Source organism: Heterodontus francisci, chromosome 6, assembly GCF_036365525.1.
Source record: "Heterodontus francisci isolate sHetFra1 chromosome 6, sHetFra1.hap1, whole genome shotgun sequence".
NCBI lineage: Eukaryota > Metazoa > Chordata > Chondrichthyes > Heterodontiformes > Heterodontidae > Heterodontus > Heterodontus francisci.
In genome coordinates, this window is record NC_090376.1 from 78,504,812 (window position 1) to 78,526,958 (window position 22,147).

The 22,147-nt window shown below is 45.1% G+C and overlaps 1 protein-coding gene across 3 annotated transcripts in view; it reads right to left on the reverse strand.

Annotated features, from left to right (window-relative positions):
- The window catches only part of dlg2 (discs, large homolog 2 (Drosophila)), a 1,345,388-nt gene that overhangs the window by 841,526 nt on the left and 481,715 nt on the right, over positions 1-22,147 (reverse strand). For 2 of the 3 annotated variants that reach the window (XM_068033932.1, XM_068033931.1), the window contains one exon: positions 10,855-10,971. The exons of the other annotated variant lie outside the window; for it this stretch is intronic. In XM_068033932.1, the coding sequence (XP_067890033.1) occupies positions 10,855-10,971 (117 nt within the window). The remainder of the gene's footprint in view (positions 1-10,854; positions 10,972-22,147) is intronic. 3 annotated transcript variants of the gene reach the window in all.

Genomic DNA, 22,147 nt, shown 5'->3' on the forward strand with positions numbered 1-22,147 from the left:
TGATTTGTTGAACCATTTCCTCAACTCCACCTTGGTTGCCTTTCACACAAACAAAGCCTTCGCTTTTTCCCATTCCGGTCGTTCCCCTAGACTTTGTTCTCTCAAGTTCATGCAAGCTTGAATTTACTTGCCATATAACTAGCTTAGCCATCCATCACCAGATATGGCCTGACTACATAAAGTTCTACTCGGCTTTGCTTCACTCTGTTGATAAATCACGAGGGCTAGATGAAATGTACCCTAGGCTGTTAAAAAAAGCAAAAGAGGAAATAGCAGAAGGTCTGACCATCATTTTCCAGTCCTCACTGAATACAGGTGTGGTGCCGGAGGATTGGAGGACTGCTAACATTGTACCTCTGTTTAAAAAGGGAGCGAAGGATAGACCGAATAATTATAGGCCTAACCTCAGTAGTGGGCAAATTATTGGAATCTATTCTGAGAGACAGGATAAACTGTCACTTAGAAAGGCACAGGTTAATCAAGGATAGTCAGCATGAATTTGTTAAGAGAAGATCTTGTTTGACCAACTTGATCGAATTTTTTGAAGAAGTAACAAGGAAGATAGATGAGGGTAGTGCAGGTGATGTGGTCTACATGGGTTTTAGCAAGGCTTTTGACAAGGTCCCACATGGCAGATTGGTTAAAAAAATAAAATCCCATGAGATGCAGGGAAATGCAGCAAGGTGGATACAAAATTGGCTCAGTGGCAGGAAACAAAGGGTGACGGCTGTTTTAGCGACTGACGGGCTGTTTCCAGTGGCGTTCCGCAGTGCTCAGTACTGGGTCCTCTGCTTTTTGTGGTATATATTAACGATTTGGACTAAATGTAGGGGGCATGATCAAGAAATTTGCAGATGATACAAAGATTGGTTGTGTGGTAGAAAGTGAGGAGGATAGCTGTAAGCTGCAGGAAGATATTGATGGTCTGGTCAGATGGGCAGAATTGTGGCAAATGGAATTCAACCTGGAGAAGTGGGAGGCTTCTCCCACTGGGGAGGTCAAACAAAGCAAAGGAATACACGATTAATGGGACAATACTGAGAAGTGTAGAGGAAGTGAGGAACCTTGGAGTGAATGTCCACAGATCCCTGAAGGTAGCAGGCCAGGTCGATAAGGTGGTTAAGAAGGCCTATGGAATCCTTTCCTTTATTAGCCAAGGTATATAATATAAGAGCAGGGAGGTTATGCTGGAACTGTATAACACATTGGTTAGGCCACAACTCGAGTACTGTGTGCAGTTCTGGTCACCTCATTACAGAAAGGATGTAATTGCACTAGAGAGAGTACAGAGGAAATTTATGAGGATGTTGCCAGGACTGGAAAAAAGCAGATATAAGGAAAGATTGGATAGGCTGGGGTTGTTCTCCTTGGAACAGAGAAGACTGAGGGGAGATCTGATTGAAATGTACAAAATTTTGAGGGGCCTGGATGGAGTGGAGGTGAAGGGTCTATTCACCTTAGCAGAGAAGTCAGTGACAAGGGGGCATAGATTTAAAGTGATTGGGCAAAAAATTAGAGGGGAGATGAGGAATAACTTTTTCACCCAGAGGGTGGTGGGGGTCTAAACTCACTGCCTGAAAGGGTAGTTGAGGCAGAGACCCTCAACTCATTCAAAAGGTGTCTGGATGTGCACCTCAAGTGCCATAATCTGCAGGGCTACAGACCAAATGCTGGAAGGTGGGATTAGAGTAGGTGGATCGTTTTTCGGCCGGCATAGACATGATGGGCCAAGTGGCCGCTTTCTGTGCCTTAAACTTTCTATGATTCTATGAAACACTCTAGGACCATGCTGGCGGGTGTAGATAACTCCTGGCTCCATTTCTCTGCTACCAACAACTTTCTTAAACCCCACTCACTTGCTCCCTCAATCCTCACCCTTAACAAGAAGGGTGGTTTATCGGTTTCTTCACTTCCAAGAAACAGATCATCCATTCAAGCTGCCTCTGCTGCTTCCCCACTTCCTTTGCCCACTAAGCCAAACCACTCTTGTCCCCACTTTAGCTCTGAACCTTCATTTTTTACTCTTTCTCTCTACTCAAAAAATTCACCTTCAACCACTCTGACCCCAATAACTACCACCCCATCTCCAACCTCTCTTTCCTCTCCAAGATCCTTGAATGTGTTGTTGCCACCCTGATCAACATTCACCTTGTCGCATTATTGCTATTATGTAGCAATAAGGTACCGAACAATCTTAAGTTGAGTGGTTATAAAACTGTGGGTTCTTTATTGTAGTGGCACATTTACAGGAGAGCTCTATCATACACGTGTGACTAGGTGTCCTACTCAACTCCAACCAACTGATCACGTGCTGAATGACATCACTTCCTGTGATGCTGTGCAGAGTACTTACATTGTTCAAGTGATAACACAACATCTCCCTTTCCAAAAATGGAAATACACAAAAGATAAATTATGCATATAATGGAATGAAACTACTGAAAAATATTTACACATATATTGACTCCTATGTCCTTTAGTCAAGCACCTCGGAACTGTACATGCGGTCTACTGAATCGACCGATCTTGTCACAGTGTAGCTTGATGGAGAAATAGACTTATCAACTTGCTTTGTTTGACTTTTGTGTGTATTCTGACAGTCATCGTGTGTTCAATCGTGACGCTGGTCATTTTCTCTTACTACGTTCCGCAGATCTGAGTTTGACCGTGTTCTCAATGTAATAGGGCTATCAGGCATAGTGTTGTTAGCTAGTTTTCTTAGCTGACTTCGGTTTCTTCCTAGAACTGCTCCACGTTTGCAGACTTTGGACACTTCTGCAGGGAACCACACTCTTTCTTGTGGATAAACTAGCAAAACCGGGCTCAGTGGGAATCGGGGGAAAACTCTCCGCTGCTTGGAGTCACATCTAGTGCAAAGGATGATGGTTGTGGTTGTTGGAGGTTAATCAACTCAGCTCCAGGACATCACCGCAGGAGTTCCTCAGGATAATGTCCTAGGCCTAACCATCATCTGCTGCTTCATCAATGACCTTCCTTCAATTATAAGGTCAGAAGTGGGAATGTTCACTGATGATTGCACAATGTTCAGCACCATTCGCGACTCCTCAGATACTGAAGCAGTCCATGTAGAAATGCAGCAAGACCTAGAAAAATATCCAGGCGTGGGCTGATAAGTGGAAAGTAACATTTGTGCCACACAAGTGCCAGGCAATGACTATCTCCAACAAGAGAGAATCTAACCATCGCCCCTTGACATTCAATGGCATTACCATCGCTGATTCCCCCAGTATCAACATCCTGGGGGGAGGTTACCATTGACCAGAAACTGAACTGGAGGAGCCACATAAATACAGGCTACAAGAGCAGGTCAGAGGCTGGGAATCCTGCAGTTAGTAACTCATCTCCTGACTCTCCAAAGCCTGTCCACCATCTACAAGGCACAAGTCAGGAGTGTGATGGAATACTCTCCATTTGCCTGGATGGATGCAGCTCCAACAACACTCAAGAAGCTCAACACCATCCTGGACAAAGCAGCCTGTTTAATTGGCGCCCCATCCACAAACATTCACTCCCTTCACCAACGACGCACAGTGGTAGCAGTGTGTACCATCTACAAGATGCACTGCAGCAACGCACCAAGGCTCCTTAGACAACACCTTCCAAACTGCGACCTCTACCACCTAGAAGGACAAGAGCAGCAGATGCATGGGAACATCACCACCTGCAAGTTCCCCTCCAAGCCACACACCATCCTGACTTGGAACTATATTGCCATTCCTTCACTGATACTGGGTCAAAATCCTGGAACTCCCTTCCTAACAGCGCTGTGGGTATACTTACCCCACATGGACTGCAGCAGTTCAAGAAGGCAGCTCACCACCTTATCAAGGGCAATTAGGGATGGACAATAAATGCTGTCCTACCCAGCAACCCCCACATCCCATGAAAGAATAAAGAATTACCCTGACTTTCTGCCCTATCTGTAACAGTGATAGTTCCACATCCATGAGCTTATCGTGTGTAGTCTTCATCTTTTCTTGTTTTGTGAGGAGCCTATCTTGTAGTGAGGAGGATTTCATGAGATGGTGACTTGGAAGCATTGTCTTAACCTGTTTTCCAAATATGATTTCCACAGAGGCCCTGTGTCAATTGGTGTCGCCCTCAGGTATAACATGGTTATATGTAGGTTCTGTTTTGTTTCACAACATTTTACACTCAATTATTTGACTGTATGTACCATTCGACCTTGGGTAATGCGGTGAGGAAGTGACATGGTTTGCACCCCATTTCCTGCACATGTTTTGGAATGGCTTGGCAACATATTGCGGAGCATTGTCCAATAGTATCTCTTCTGGGGGACCAAACAAGCGGTAACTTGCACAAATGGCATTGGCAACTGATGCGCTCGAAGTGTCCCTTAATTGACATATTACCGAAAATTTTGAATAGTAATTACTAACCAACAAGTAATCGTCGCCTTTGATTGTGAAGAGATCAGTGGCTATCCTTGACCAACGATGCAACAGAATGTCATGAGAAAGGACTGGCTCTTTATGCTGGCATGGTTGATGCTGCTGGCATGCATCATATGACCCTACCACTCCCTCAATGTCACTGTTCATACCCGGCCATCAGATGGTCTTGCGCACATATCTTCTAGATTTCTTAACTAAAGGATGTCAGGGCGAAGCATCTGCAGAATTATTACCTGCCTGCCCTTGAAGATAACACCACTAGAAATGCCCCACTCATCCTGGTATGGTCAGGAAGTTCTGAGCACCGCAGGAACCTCTTGTATGCTGTCAGGCCATCCTTTAACAATGAGGTGGCCTAGCATCTTCAAGACTGGGTCTATTGAGGGTTCTTCCCATAATTCTTCACGCTTTTTCTGCCAGAAATGCATCAAATTGAACTGGTATGCATCATCTAGCTTGATGTCAACCTCATTAGCCTGGACGTCTAGTGGAATATCTTCACACTTCTTGTGATTAGGTCATTTGCTAAAGCGTCAGAGGTCATGATAAGATTCCTTGGCTTGTATTTGACCTCGCAGTCAAATCCTTGTACTTTTATCAACAGCCTTTGTAGCCTGGGAGGCTTATGATCTGTTTTGAAAACAAAGTGTTTCCCGAAGAGATGTGTGAAACCTTGTGATCCCGAATATCAGTGCTAGTGTTTCCCTCTCTACTTTGGAATAGTTGGCCAGTGTGGCTTTTTGAACCGAAAGCTATTGGACATCCATCTTGCAACAAGCATGCTCCTAGGCCTTTTTGTGAGGCATTTCCTTCAAGAATGCTATCCTTACTCGGATCATAGTACTGCAAACATACATCCGTTGATAACGACTGCTTCAGTAAATTGAGTATATGATGGTGGTCCTCATTCCACAGAAATCGTGTTTCCTTTCTGAGGAGTTCCTGCAGAATTGAAAACTTCTTGGAGAAACCTGCCATGCAGGCCCCCAACTGCCAAGAATGAGGCACATATATTTCACCACATGGATATTAAATTTTAACATTCTTACTGGGAAGAAAAGAAGGCCTATTACAAGGGGTTGCCGAGCCCCCAGCTGGAAAGACATTTTTTTCATACTGGCAGACAGTGTTGGAACAAAGGAACCAGTCCCTGCCCAAATACACAGAAGAGACCTGGTCAAACCAGTCAGTCACCAAACCTGCTGGCTAACTAGGGGAGTTTTAAATTGGAGAAACAGTGTTTGAAGAAAGAAAGCTGCTTGCTCCTGGACTGAAAAGACCTCTCGTGGCTAGCTTGCTGCTGCCCTTCCTGTCTGCTTCCATCTCTTTCTCACAGAACTGGAGACACACTGAAGACACATGAATCCCAAGAAAGAAAAGTCTCCTACAATGAACAAGGTTTAAGAAGAATACGGGGCCCCAACGAAAATCAAGATTACCTACAATCATGGACTCTACAGCGAGCTCGATGCACAGTAACAAACCCCCTTCAGAGATTGCCTCAAACTTGTTCACTTTATTTTTCTTCTACTCTTTTCTGTCTCTATTTGCATGTGCGTATCGTGTATGCATGCTAGCGGGGCGCAGCGTGTATCCGTAGGCGTTAACCGAATTAGAGGTTAAGTTTTAATAAATTTCACTTTTCTTCTTTAAACCTAAGAAAGCCTGTTTGTGCTGGTTTCTTTGCCTTATAATTGGAAAGCGGTGAACAAGGACTCACCAAGGGGAAGCTCAAAACACAGTGTGTTTAAAACAAAACCCTGTTACACTAAGACCAGGTGAAGGCTAAAAGGGACCCTTAGACACCTTTCTCAGCTGGTCGTAACAAACTTGAAATGTCAGGAGCTAAAAAATTGAAGAGATTGAGACATCTTTGTAGGTCTTCTTTGTCTTGAGGGCTTGGCATGGACTGGATATCCTCTGTCTTGCTGGGATCCAGTCCAATGCCCGTGGTTGATTAAATGGAGCCAAAGAAATGAATGTGACTCGTGTTCATGGCACATTTTTTACTGTTTAATACAAGGCCCTCTTCCCTGGGCTCTTTCCATCAGGATATGTAAGTTCCAGTCACATTCTTCTTTTGTGGTACCCACAACTGCAGTACCGTCAGCGATACATATCCACCCTGCAACATTCTCTGTAATGTGAGCCACGCGTTGCTTAAATAAATCCTGGCTTATGATAAGCCAAACGGTAGGTTCAAGAAGCAATATCACCCAAATGGAGTCCTGAAAGTCGTCAACACTTGCAAATTTTCAGAGAGATGGACTGACCAGTACCCATGCTTTGCATCTAGTTTTGAAAAGAACTTGGCCTTTGCGAATTTTGGATTCAGCTCTCCTAATGTGGGGATTTTGTGAGGGCAACATTTCAACACCTTGTTTAGCCCTCTGGAGTCCAAATACACCCAAACACATCCAGACGGTCCCATCTTTTTTGACTACAGCCATTATCAAGCTGCACCAATATGTGTGCTGTTGAACATGCCTGATGATTCCTTGCCTCTCTATAGTATCCAGCTCTGTTTTCAGTTTGTCCATCACACAAATGCTACATTTCCTTGGCGGATCTATAGAAGAAACCACATCATCCCTCACATGTAGAACAGCATCTCCTTTGAAGCTTTCCACTGTGTCAAAGCGGTCAGGATACATTCTTTATAAATCTTGGATGGACTTGATAGGGTCGAACTTGTTCTGATCATGTGTCTTTGGCACGCTACTGATCCCATGGATTGTAACAATTTGAAGCTCACTACATGCCAGCAGGCCTGCAACTGCTGGACCATCTGTGTCAACAATGTAGAAAACCTATTGTGACCAAACTAAGGTTCCATACCTGCGCTTTAAGCCTAGTGCACCTATAGAGTTGACTGGCGTACCATTGTACGCAGTGAGTCTTGTCTTTGTCGGTTGTATCTTGGCTTTCCATCTCGCCAGGTACCTGTCTTTCACTATCTGCAGCGGCACTTGCCCTTGTAGCGACCTTGGACTGCAACATATATTGACCACTTTTCTCTGGGGACACTATGTCAATGGTTGTGAATGCTTCCCTCTGTGTAACTACATCCAGTTGATGTGTAAGAGTTACTGTGTGCAAGGCTTGGTCACCTTCAGTGCCCTGTATGCTGCTCACATCATTGTCAATTTCATTGACATGTCTGCATCTGCATTTGATTTGGCTTTTGGCAGATGTATCACTGTTTCTTCCACAAGCTGTTGTCTGCTTCTTGTCAGGTCATGGTCTGCTGTGACTCCTGGCCAGTCTTCCATTATTAGAGCTAATGTACAGCCTTACCCAGTGTCCTTTCTTGCCACACACCTTGCAGTTGTCCATGAAGGTGGGACAGTTTCTTGTTTGGTGCATCAGGCTGTACTTGGCACACATCTTGTCTGGCTGAGGTGTCCTGGTTACCTCGCCTGACGCGCCCATATGCACTGCCTACTTGCAACAATTGCCTCAAATTTCCTGCCTTCTCTTAGGAGACCTTCAACATCATACCCTATTTCCTTGTCTAATGCCCTTTCTGAAAAGCTTCTGTCGGGTAGACGTGATCACCAACTCCATAATTTGTTCTGATAATTCCACCTCTGAGAAGTCAGAGAGTTTGCCTTTCTGACGGCACCTGCTCACAAAGTGGTCAATGGCTTCTCTTGATTGCTGCTTGTATGTCATCAGCTCTAGGTGATGAATTCTGAAATTAATCCTGGTCCTCTAATACGGACCATAGTCTTGTTGGGTCCTTTTGTTCTGCTTCAGAAAGTCCCGAGGTGTTAATTCAGTATAACCCATCATTACCGATTACTATTTTTATCTTGACCACTTGCTTTTCCAGCTCCATGACGGCCGGATCCAAGAAACTCAACAATTATTTAAAAAGTTGAAACTTATGCAGGAGGTTGTGGATTTTCCAATCCATGGAAGGATATTTAGTGGACATTTTGGTGCCAAATTCCCAGTGTCAAACATGCAGCTGGAGCTTTCCCCTTTAAAATGCAGCCTTTTTTATTTGAGCCTTTCCCTGGAAGGAAAAAAATACTTGCAGGTCTACGGTGTTTGCAGCATCAAGTTTTGGCCTCGCCCAGAACCTGTGCCTGCAGTGCGGGCTTTATGCCTGCGATCAGGGATGCCCTGCCCATGAAACTCTAACGTCGGGAAAACACCCAGCGCATAATGCTGATGCCGATCCGCAGCCTCGACGAGAACGGACCTTGTTCGGTTTTTCCGAGCATGATTCCACCCAATTTCTGCTGCTTCTTTCCGGCCAACATCGATCTGAACAACCTTTTTCATGTACGCACTGTGTCTTGAGCACAACTTTATGGAAGGTCGGCGAACTTGCCGTGCTGAATCGCCACATCCCTGGCGATGAGTTGCACTACCCTGTCAGTGTTATACGAAGACACGAGAGATTGCTGGTCTCGATGTCTTGCCCAAATCATTGATTCCCGAGCCTCTCTGCAGTCGTGTTACCTCATAGCTGTGATCTTCAATTGCGCATCTGTATCACTACATTGTGAATAGTGTGCTGTTTCAGAGACCACACGCTGCTACCATGTCGAGATGGTACGCTTGAAAGCTGAATAATCTTCAAAAATCATACACTGCCACAATATTGCATTATTGCTTTTATGTAGCAACAGGGTATCAAACAATCTTAAGTTGAGTGGTTATAAAACTGTGGGTTCTTTATTTTACAGTATCACATTTAAGAGACAGATCTATCATATACATGTGACTCGCAGTCTTGCTCAACTCAAACCAACTGATCACTTACTGATTGACATCACTTCTTGTGATGCTGTGAGTACTTACATTGTTAAAGTGATATCACAACGCACCTCTCCAACAATTTGCTGCCTGAATCCTTCCAATCAGGTTTCCCTCTTTCCCATTGCAGCGAAACTACCTTAACTAAAGTCATAATCAAGAGTATTTACGACTATCACTATGGTGCATTATCCTTCCCTCATTCTATTTGATCTTTCTGAGGGCTTTGATACATTCGATCACACAACCCTCTTCCAACTCTGCTCCTCAATTGTCAACTTCCACAGGACTGCCCTTACTTAGTTCCATTCATACATAACCCATCGCAGCCAGAACATCTCTAGCAATGGCTTGTCTTTCCACCTCTACAGTCTTCCTCAGGATCCATCCTTGACACCCTTCATTTCTTTATCTCCATGCTACTCCTTGGCAACATAAAGATGAAGACATGGGGTTAGCTTTCACTTGTATGCCAATGATACCAAACTCTACCTCTCAATCACCTCTTTTCATCCTTCCACGGCCTTTGTGCTGCCAGATTGTTTGTTCAATATCGAATCTCGGATAAGCTACAATTACCTCCAGTTAAACAACAAGAACACTGAAACTACAGTCTTCAAACTCTGCCATAAATTTCTACTCTTGCCACCAAGTCTATTCCTTTCCCAGTCACTATCAGCTTGACCCAGTCTTTCAGAGGAGACATTAAACTCAGTCTGCTCTCTCAGATAGATGGAAAAGATCCCATGGTAATATTCAAAGACGAGCTGGTGTCTTCCCCCTGTGTCCTGGCCAACATTTCCCTCAATCAATGGATTATTTGCTCATTCATCTCATTGTATTTTGTGGGACCTTACTATGTACAAATTGGCTGCCATGTTTCCACCCGATTGTCTACACTTCAGAAGGTATTTCATTGTCTGTAAAGTGCTTTTGGGTGTCCAAAGTTAAAGAAAAGCATTCTATAATTTCAAGTTATTTCTTTATTTTCCACCTTTCAGCTGGAAGCCTCAGCTGTTAGCTCTAGTAATATCAATAAGTGACAGCCATTTGCTGGTTCATTCCTCAGGGCAATGCCTTGACCAATCAGAGTCAAGTTTCCTGGTATAAATTCTAAACAAAGCTTGGCAGTTAACTGTCAGTCACCATAAACTGGTGCATTCTCCATGGCAACACCTCCACCAATCAAAGTTCACTTGCCAATCAATCAGCACTCTCTTCTCATACAGTATAAAGTTGTTGCTTCCCTTACATTGGTATTCTTGCAGATTGTCCTGATGAGTGCAAGATAAAAAGCTTTGGCAACATGTCTCTATTTTCAGCAATACTTAATATCAATTTAGAGAGAGTCAAATGTTGGTTAATTAAATTTTGGAGAGTAAAAAGGAAACTGACTTGTCTTGATCTATGGCATCACTAGCCCAACAGGAAGAATTTACATGTTATGAAATTATTATGTTAGTCTCCAGGAAAGGAGAATTACTCCATGTAATCAATTGGATGGATTCTGTAGAGTTACTGTCTATTAGGTGGCCAGATATGAAGCCTTGCCTATTTGAAGATGATCTCAATAACTGGAAGGGGTTAGATGATTTTTACAGGTTCAGGAGCAACACTTCTCCTTACACTGGCCAAAGTCAGGACTAACCTGATGGGATTCTGTGCCTTCTTTAAAGTTCACAGCATCTTCAAGCTCTAGATCACATGGCTGTCCTTCCATGTCAGTCAAGTCAAGCAGCTGGGCTTGGACATCACAGGGGAAAACCTAATAACCAGAGGCAAGAGTGATGTCATAACACAGAGGCATAGTCTGACACTGCATCAGTATCTGTCCTAACATAAGATGGCCATGAAATGTTGTTGACCTTTACTTGTAGTTGACCTTTACTTGTAGTTGATCAAGCTGCCTCTGGAGCTCCAAAGGAACATCTCTGATTAATTTCTCCCCATGTACCAAACTGGTTGCCAATAAATAGTTGCGCAAGTTCCACACTGATTGTACATGTCCGCATGTTGCCCCTTGATATTTAAACCTAATTCAATTTCACAAACAACTTGTAACATATAAGGCTGTACTTAAACAGACTTTATATGAGGGTGTCACCAGATTGCAAAAATTGTACTTCAAATTATTTTTCTGGATATTATAGGAATAGCCCCCAAGCAACAGAAATCAACTATCTTATAGACTTCCTCTCTTCTAACCTCTGTCAGAGCTTTTGATTAAGCAAAAATGGCAATGTCAATAGCAAACATTGACAAAAAAAAAACTGCATCATAGTTAAAGAATTAAATCACTGACTTGACACTGCAATAAACTCTGGCAAGCTGTGTGGGACCACCTCACACCAGCTACAGTGTAAGTGCAAAATGACCTCTAAACTATTAAGCTATAGTTATAAATTTTTTCATCAGTTCTTTACTAATAATTTAATTAGCATTTCAATGTTGGCGAGTTCAGCTCTGCACATGCTTGTAAACACGCATGCATAGGGCTCCAAAGTCTGACCAGAAAGGTGCACAGCTAGTACCATAACTTAATGGTGCTAGCTCACATCACACTAAAGTAAAGTACCACTCCCATCAGGTATGTGTAGCTATAAAAAGTCCTTACGTATTCTGAAGATGTGGCTGTAATATGAGTGAATATCACTGTTACGGCCACGTGGAGAGGGGTGTGGGTGGTTCCCACTGTTCAACTCCCACCTGACCGCAGCAAATCTTTTTCGTTGCTAGGGTTTAACCCCTTTGTGTTTTATTTGTCAAATAAACAGTCAGTGAAAGATTTTCTTGTAGGTTTAAAACAGAAGATTAATTATTTATTAAGCAATATGCCTTATCCCAAAATTGTCGCAACAGTATCCACTCACACATTCACGCACGCGCACACACACCAAGAGACAGATAGAGAGGAAAAGGGTTAAGTGTTTTTTCAAGTGAGGCAGGGTTTCAGGGTTCATGGTAAACCTGTTGAATTCTCTGAAGTCAAGTTCTCTCGTTGGTTGCAGGCCTGAGCTGTTTGTAGATTTCTCTCTTGGTTGAAAGTTCAGTTTGAAGAAAGAGGATCACATCCAATTCACTGCTGTATACGTTGAAAATATAGAATTTGCAGCAGGGTGCATTCCTTCTTGGCTTGTTGGATTTCCTCCCAGCTCGCAGCTGGACAAGCTTTAGTGATGCTTCTTTCTGGGTCTTTCTCTTTCTCTCTGCCTTGAGGGCTGCCTTTTAAAGGTAAAAGGTTTGTCACATCAGATTCTGGTAGAAGACACTTTGTACTCTCCCCCATGTTGATCATACAATGGCCCTGGATGAGAATAATCCAGTTATGATGTTTCCACTTGAAATTTTCTTTGGTTCAGTAGATCCCATTCAATTCAGGAAAGTTTCAGGATGGGAGTAATTGACACTTCTCAACCTGGTTGGGCATCCTTTGTTCTAAACAGACAGTGTGGCAATGTTTGAATGCAGATGCAGCCGTCTTTTGCAGCATTGTCCATTCTTTTTAAAAAGCTAAAGTCAATTTTTATAACTCTTCAGACTGAGTCTGTATTTTTAAAATTGTCACCCTTCTCATAAGCATGAAGCCATTCATATTCAAGATAAGACACCACGGCACCATTTAATTAATATCAATGTAACAATTCATTTTAATCCAAATATCAACAGTGGTTGCAGCTCCAAGTGCAAAGACAAAATATGCTGGGCATGAAATTGCCATATATTGGCGCGCTAAGGAGACCTTGTGCTGCACCGAGCCACCAGCTGCTTCTTACGCATCTGCTCATTACGTAGGGTGAACCCGTGTGCACCAGAAGACCTTAAATGGACACTATCCTGGGGTCAAAGAGCCCAACCAGCTGATGTGAGGCGAGGATTCCAAACTTGTCAAACCAATTTGCAGGCAACCTGTTCATCGTTCCCTCTGCAAACAAGCATGAAGCTTCAAGATGGGCCCAGCACTAATGTTATTTAAAGGGCTAGACATCTAACTTGCAGGTGAGGTCATTTTTTGGAACCTTTTCTATAACAAAGTGTCTGAAAGTACTCTGGAGTGTTCTTGGAGGTGATTTTGTAAGTTCCTGGATTTGCCAGGGAGCGTTGCTGCGTCCTCACGAGGGGGGTTCACAGGAGTAGATGACTTATCCACAAAAAGACTGCAACAGGTATGGGGGCAGCAATGGCAGTGCCTCTGGGTCTACAGGATAACAGGAAGATGGAGCAGAGGCTGTGGAGAGAGCAAACTCTGCCCATCTGCTCTATTAAGTTGGAGCTGGACTCCTCAATGCTCTTTGACAGTGACAGGACGCTGTCTGGCAGGCCAGTCAATGAACCCAGCATCTTGGTGTGCATGGTCATTAGCATTCTCCTTTATACCACCCCATTGAAACCCTCATCTGACTCCTCTGTAGCCGTACCTGTTTTCAACCACGCACTCTGGTGAGCTGGTAAATGAACTATCATTTACCCCTGGCCTAGAATAAGCCACTCGTGCCCAGATGAGTCACCACGTGCTGATCCCAACTCTAAACTAACCTCCATGATGCATGCAGTGCCAGAAGCTCAATTGGTGGCTGCAAGTGTCAGATCAAGTGCTGGGGCCTCTTCATTAGTGCTGTGCTTTTGCTGTCTTCCCTTCTCCTTCAGCTGCTGTGGCTGGGCAGGCGGCAGCTCTTGGGTGTCTGAAGCAGGAACTCAAAAGGGGAATGAGAATAGAAAATGCTCAAAATACTCAGCATGTCTGGCAGCATCTGTGTAGAGGGAAACGGAGTCAACGTTTTAGATCTGTGACCCTTCATCAGAACTGGCAAAAGTTAGAAATGTAATAGTCTTTGAGCAAGAAAAAGGTTGTGGGGGGGGGGGGGTGGGGAAGTTGAAGGAAGGAAGGACTGTAATAGGATGGAGGGGGGAGAGATTAAATGACAGATATCATGAAACTGTTGTACCAAAAGACAAAGCATGAATCCAGAGAGAGAGTGCTAATGGCAGAATAATGAACAGCTCTGTCCGAAAGCAAAAACATGAAAAATAACTTTAAGACTAACGCATGGTTAAAAAATTAATAACTAAAAAAATATATAATAAAATAAAAATAAACAAAAAATAATGGACCTCATGGTCTGAAATTATTGAACTCAATATTGAGTCCAGAAGGCTGTAAAGTGCCAAATTGGAAGATGAGGTGCTGTTCCTCGACCTTGCGTTGATGTTCACTGGAACACTGCAGCAGGACAGAAATATGGGTATGAGAACAAGGTGGTGAATTAAAATGGTAAGCAACCAGAAGCTCAGGGTTATGCTTTAGGACTGAACAGAGGTGTTCTGCAAAGCAGTCACCCAATCTGCATTTGGTCTCACCAGTGTAGAGGAGACTGCACTGTGAGCAGTGATTACTAAATTGAAAGTAGTACAAGTAAATCACTGCTTTACCTGGAAGGAGTGTTTGGGGCCTTGGATGGTGAGGAGTGAGGAGGCAAAAGGTTTTACACCTCCTGCGATTGTATGGGAAGGTGCTGTGAGAAAGGGAAGAAGTGTCGGGGAGATGGAGGAGCGGACCAGGGTGCCATGGAGGGAATAGTCCCTTCAGAATGCTGGCAGGTGAGAGGAAGGGAAGACGTGTTTGGTGGTGGCATCACACTGAAGGTGGCGGAAATGGCGGAGGATAATCCTTTGGATGTGGAGGGGTGGTAAGTGAGGATAAGGGGAATCCTGTCACAGTTCTGGGAGGAAGGGGAAGGGGTGAGGGCAGAAGTGCAGGAAATGGGTTGGACACGGTTGAAGGCCCTGTCAACCACAGTGCGGCAGAATCTTCGGTTGAGGGAAAAGGAAGACACATCAGAGGTGCTGTTGTGGAAGGTTGCATCATCAGAACAGATGTGTTGGAAATGGAGAAACTGGGAGAATAGAATGGAGTCCTTACAGGAGGCAGAGTGTGAGGAAGTGTAGTCAAAGTAGCCGTGGGAGTTGGTGGACTTACAATAAGTACTAGTGGACAGCCTATCTCCAGAGATGGAGACAGAGAAGTCAGGAAAGGGAAGGGAAATGTCAGAGATGAACCATGTAAAGGTGAGAGAAGGGTGGAAATTGGAAGCAAAGTTGATTAAGTTTTCCAGTTCGGGGTGAGAGCAGGAAGTGGCAATGATACAATCATCAATTATCAGAAAAAGAGTTGGGGAAGGGGGCCTGAGTAGGACTGGAAGAAGGAATGTTCAACATACCCCACAAATAGAGAGGCATAGCTAGGACCCATATGGTTAACCATTGAAATACCTTTTATTTTGAGGAAGTGAGTGGAGTTGAAGGAGTTGTTGTTCAATGTGAGAACAAGTTCAGCCAGGCGGAGGAGGGTGGTGGTGGATGGGGACTGGCTGGGGCTCTGTTCAAGGAAGAAGCGGAAAGCCCTCCGACCGTCCTGGTGGGCGATGAAGGTGTAGAGAAATTGGACGTCCATAGTAAAGAGATCAAGGCCAGGAAACTGGAAACTGCCGAAATGACATAGGGCATCAGAAGAATCACAGATGTAGGTGTTAATTTATTACTTTTTAAAAAATATATATATTCCCTTTTTCAATTATTTATTTCTTAACAATGTGCTAGTCTTAAATTTATTTTTCATGTTTTTGCTTTCAGACAGAGCTGTTCATTATTCTGCCATTAGCACTCTCTCTCGCCTCATGCCTTGTCTTTCGCTACAACTGTTTTGCACTCCATTTGAATTCTGTTCCATGACATCTCTGTCATTTAACCTCTCCTCCCTCCATCCTATGACAGTCCTTCCTTCTTGTTGTTCTTCTTCCACCACCCCCACCTTTTTATTGCTCAAAGACTATTACATTTCGAACTTTTGCCAGTTCTGATGAAGGGTCACAGACCTGCTGAGTATTGCTGGCACTTTCTGTTCTTATTTCACAGTTCCAGCATCTGCAGTATTTTGCTCTTATTCAAAAGGGTAAGATTAGTGTGAGAGAAATGGGGGAGGGGAGTGGGAAGCAGGAGATCCATGGTCACACCATTTGCAGCTTGATCATCATGCCAGATAGCAGAATGAGGGTGTGCTGGGAGTTCGCAAGGGCCATAAAGGCAGGTACATACCTTCATCCTCAATGTTTTCAATGATGTGGTCCGTGTGACATGAAACATCACAGCCGGCCCCATGATGTGGACAACCATCTCTTCTGTATACCTCAGGAGATGCAGGTGTCTTTGTCCCCTGCCTGTTCTGCTCTGCTCCTTTCGATTGTGTGCCACCTTGCCCTGCAAGAGAGGGCAAAATGGCAGTGATTGTGTAGCACTCTGTTTGGGTGATGTGCCTGTCATAGCTGAATAGCTGGAGGTATGTGGAGGCAGCGAGAGGTGGGTTTGAGGCTGGCAGCATTCATACTTGTACGAGGGTGAGGTGGAGTATCTGGATGGTAGGTATGAATCTTTAGTGCCAGGGAACTCTGCTGGGTGAGTAATGGGTGTGGTGCATTGAGCAGCATGAAGTCTTGTGTTGTGGTGGGTGGGAAATGTCATGTGAAAATGTGAGGTCAATAGACTTCTTGTGACACTGCTGCCAGGTCCTCGGGTCCAGGCTCCGGAAGTTGACCTTCTTGGCTTCCTGTCCCACTCCATTCTGTGGATGGTCTTTGAGAGCCTCCTGAAGAACACAGCATCTCTCCTCTTGCCCACTCACAGCACTAGTGCCTCCAGCACTGCCCCCGTCACTGCGGAACCCTTTTCCTGCCCTGCTGTTTACTTTGCAATAATTAACATTGCAGCAATATTTTTGTGAAGCTTCCCTTTGAGGTACAGCCGACTCTTCATGTGGTCTGCTATCAATGCTGCTGCCCATCACCCACTACCCCCTCCCCACCAATTTTGTTGAGCGCAGAGGCCGCAGGCAGCTTGGAAATGCAGAAGTAGCGTGGGACCCCCTCAGTTCTGCGCCGCAATTGTGAAATGAGGTGGGTACACTAAATTTGCATGTTGCCCACCTCAATCAGCATGGGTGTGGGCAGGTCAAAAATCGCGATCCCAGTGCTCAGAAAACAGGGCTATCCATTGCTAACCCATTTTTTCTTTAACTGTATGAAAAGCAAACTGATCCTGTGGGCTGGATTTTATTTTTGGGGTGCCAGTCCTGTCGTCGTGGCCAGAGCCGGATGCAATCCACGTCGGGAACAGTAGTGGCCAACCACACGTGATTCAGTGGCGGCTGGCCAATTAACCCTAATGAAACAGGCTCCGTGTGCAATCACATTGTCGGGGTCGGTCCCAGAGGCAGGGAGCAAGGCATCCACTGATGCCTCGGCAGTTAAAGTGGCCATCATTAAAGAGCTGCCAGGCCTGCAGTACACTCTGAATTCAGAAGGCCCAGAAGTGGAGGAGGTAGCAGAAATTCTCGATAAATAGCTGAGAGGGGATCCTGTGCAGGCCCACGCTTTACTGATGCCTCCATCCAGATGCTCCTTTCGGGTGTTAGGGATAGGAGGGACGTCCTTTTCCCAAGTGATGGGAGGAGGAGACCTGCCATCCAAACCAAGTAGGCATGGTTGCAGATAGCTGAGAAGGTCAGTAGAGAGGCAAAAGTTCGTCTTGCTGGTGAGAAGGAGTGTATACCTCCCGCAGTGGGGGCACGTCTCAGGGTACACTTGATGCAGGAAACTTCCCAAGAAGCATACACAGACCTGAATAATCCATTTATGGTGATCGCAGATTAGTTGCACGTTGAGGGAGTGGAAGCCCTCTCTGTTGATGAAGGCCACTGGCTGGTATTCTGGAGCCTTGATGGTCACATGCATCCACTCGATGACACCCTGCACCTGGGGGAATCATATGATGGCCCCCGAACCCGATGGCCCTCTCAGCTCGAGAGTTGGGATCCGTTCTGAAGCTCATATAATCTCCGGCCCTCCTGAAAAGGGCATTGCTGAACTCCTAGATGCACTGATGTGTCGCAGACTGCAAAATCCCATATGTCTCCTGTGAATCCTTGGAATGATCCACTGGCACAGAAGTTCAGCACGACGGTGAACTTCAAGACCACAGGCATTGCATTCCCATCAAGTCCCCTGGGGCACAGTTCATTGTGCATCATAGCACGTGGGCCTGTCATGGCTTCCCTGGAGAGGTGGATTCTTTGTTGGCACTGGCTCTCAGACATCTGCGGGTCGTTGACCTGTACACTCTCTTTGAAGGGTACCTCCTTCTTTGTGGGGAAGCTCTCTCTCCTATTTGCCCTTCTTCCACGTCCAGAGGCAACCGAGGACACTCCTGTGGGCTCATAGGCCGTTGCGGTGCCACTGCAGCTGCCTGCACCTCCCTGCTGCTCAGGAGCACCTTGTCTTCAACAGGGTTCTCGAAGCCTGGATGGATGAGGCACATAAGAAGTAGAAAGTAGAAAGGCAGTTCTTCCCTGCCAGTGTCCCCCTTTTGATACCCCCACCTGATCTATGACCAGGTGCCACTAGCCCATTGCCATCCTTCCCCTGCAGCAGAGTACAACTTCCACTCACACTTGATGCCCTAAGGCACTCCTTTCAGCGCCCTTACAGGTCCTCGATGGCTGCCCCTCCGATAGCCGTCTCTTCCAGCCAATCATGCTCTGCTGCCTCTATGTCACCTCCTTGAAGGAGGTGAGATTCTGAAGCCCTGTGAGACCCATGTGCCACTGGAGATCACCAAAAGGGAAGTAATTTTTTACAGTTTCATTTCTTTGGAGCCTGAGAAGGAGTACTGCTGGTCTTTCTGGTCCCACAAAATACTGTGGTCCAATACTGGCCCTGTTTCATATTGCCTGCCTCCCCAGGACCTATCTGCAGGCCAGTTTGGTGCCGGATCGGGCCAACATTTTTAAGGCCCTGACTGGCAAGCTGCAGAAGGAACCCAAGCTGATGAGTCCAAAGGCCCATTTTCAATCAGGCCTCAGACCAACATCTTTGAATGTTTAGCACAATTATGCCACCCATTTCACACTGGAAACTGGCATTATTTGAATTTCTCCTTGGGGCTAGAAAATCAAAGCTCGTAGGGCTGTTAGCTAATCTTACTGGATTTCAATTTCTCAGAAGTGGAACATATTTGGTGAGGTCAAGGCTGTGAGTTAGAAAGGGTTATTTAATTGAACGAGGAACAATACTGTCAATTGTACACAGATAGCTTTCTGAATGGCAAAGCAGGACATCAATTATTTCTTATTCTGTACTTCATGAGGGCCTTTTCATCTGATTATTATGGGCGTAACACCATCCCCATTCTTTGTCCCATCTGCTCCTGAAGGCCAACAGCTAACCATCCAGTAGCTCACCCTTAACATAAAAAGAATCACAAGGAGTTTTACAGAGGCCTGAACAAACAAAAATAGATGTTGAGCCAAGGAAGGAAATATTTTGAGCAGTCTTTAAGGAGTTGAGCAAGGTAGAGAGGGAGGGCTGAATTTTAAGCCCCCACCAAAGAGTGGGACGGTGTCTGGGGGGGGTGGGAGGGTAGTGTAAAATGGAGCAGGAGGCTCCGGGGGCCGTTCCCGACCCGCTCCCGCCTCCACCGCCACTTGAGGCAGGGCGGCAGTGGCGAAAAATGGCCCGCCCACCGCAGGTCAATCAAGGCCCTTAAGTGGCCAGTTAACGGCCATTTAAGAGCCTTTGCCCGCCTCCACATGGATTTTACACGTGGCAAGTGGACGTCCTAGACCCGATAAAAGCCACCTGACAAAAGCAGGTGGCTTTCTGGCGGCCTGGGGGAGTGCCCCAACCACCCCCAACATGTTCCCCACCCCACGATTCAACCACCCTTGCCTCGCCGGGGCACGAGCAATCACCCCAGCGAGGCAACAAAATCTTACCTGCATTCCAGGGTTCCTCTGGATGCTGGGTGCAGTCCCAGCAGTGGCCACTACTCCATGTGGCGCTGCTGGGACAGAGAACTGCCAGCCCGCTGATTGGCCGGCAGCTCTATTAGGCAGGACTTCCTGCCTCAAGCGGGCGGAACTTCCACTCTACTATTGGTGCCTATGCCTTCTGTTGCCTGGCTGTATGCTCTGGATTTTTTTCCCTAAATCCCTCTTCCTCTCCACTTCCCTCCCCTCCTTTAAGATGTTCCTTAAAATCCTCCTCTTTTGCCAAGTTTTTGACCCCTCTTTTATATACCTCCTCTTTTGTGTTTCAACATCCATTTCATTTCCTTACACCTCTATGAAGCACTTTGGTATATTCTTCTACCTTAAAGCCACAGTTTCAATCCAAATTGTTATTTTTCTTTCTCATAGGCCTTTACATTTGTATTGCTCTCTCTCTGTATTTATGACCAACTTTCTCTCCTTAGCATCTCAGCAACTCTACTTGAAACTCTTTTCTTCTTTTTAGCAATTATATGAGATAACTTTAACTCTACCTACCACATTTAGAGATCTTATTTGCCTTTTCTTCATGAAAATAAACCTTACTATTCTGGTTCCAAATTTCACTTCAGGTCTCTTTTTTTGTCTTTTCTATTCTTCTTGCTTCACATTTATTCTTAGATCACTCTCATGAGTGAGTCTCTCTTCCCCCATCTTCAAGTGTATCTATCCTAGCTTTGATATCTAGGTAAACTGTTGGTAATGGACACGGGTAATGAAAGAGGAAATGCGGTCTGCTCATTATTTTTAGCTATTGGATGTATCCTATGCCTTCATAGGATCATTTCTGTTTCTGCTGGTGACTGGAGCATCACGTACTGAGACCTCATTTTAAGTTTAATGCTTTAAGAAAATTTATTTCTCAAAATATACATGTGATTTAGAATCCTTTTAATTCAAAGTCACAATTCAATTATTTGACAAGTCAATATTTTCAGCATTTATTTCTTATATTACGATGATATTTGAATAATTGGATTGTGTTTGAAGTTGAAAAACAATTTTGAATTAGCAAGAGTAGATTGTAATCTGTAAACAGATTGAGTTTTATAATTGCAGTTAAAATTGTAGTTCAACCTAGCTCCTTGTGAGGAAAACCAATCAAAGGATATTAAGCTAACCCTCTATAAATAATTTCTATATCAGGCAATTCTACTATTCCCCTTTGGGAGCCTATACTAATTTAAATTAGTCTTCAAAGTTTTAAAACAATTTTTTCTCTCAAGAGTTTCAAAGGGCTGAGTTTTATACAGCCAGCGGGGAACTCAACACCACACATCAAAAAGCCATTTGAGGACCCCAGCTGCATTTTACAGTGCTTGGGCAATTAACTGCCTGGCGTGGGGTCCCCATCTCTTTAAGGATGGAGATCCCGCCTCCAAGAGCTGCCAGGCAATCAGAGGGCTGGCAGTTCAGCAGTCTCAGTAGCATCAGAGGGAGCAGTGGCCACTGCTAGAACTGCAGCAGGCCCTGGACCATGAGAAACTATGGAGCCTCGGCAAGGAGGTAAGTGGGGAGAGGCTTGTAGGGGCCTGCCTGACTGGCCCCAGCAAGAGGTGGAGGTGGGTGGGATGTTGAGGGTAGGGAGTTGGGTGGTGGCACAGAGGCAGCCCTTGCCGCTGGGAGCCCTCCGTGGGCCACAAATTGCCCAAGCAGGCATGATTCCATCCAGCACAAACAGAGGCCGTCTGGAGTTACTGGGTGGCCTGCCAGCAGCGGTGGAGTAAGGCCCTTAAGTGGCCATTATTTGGCCACTTAAAAGCCTCCATTGCCCTCTGGATGGGAAGGCTGTCCTCAACCTTCCCTGCCCCTGACTAAATTGAATGGCGTCGGGCACTTCACCCCCTAACCTTCCCTCACAATTTTATGGGTCCCCATGCCACCCTGCCTGTCCCTCGGGGGCTGATAAAATACAGCCCAAAGTCTCAGAAACTTTCAAATTAACTCTCAGATGCAAATCGCACAGCTTCTTTCCAAATCCTGGAAAAAAATTGCTGCAACTTCCTGGATTTTGAATAGTTGGCCACATAAATTTAAAAAAGTAGAGTCATATACAATCACAGCATCA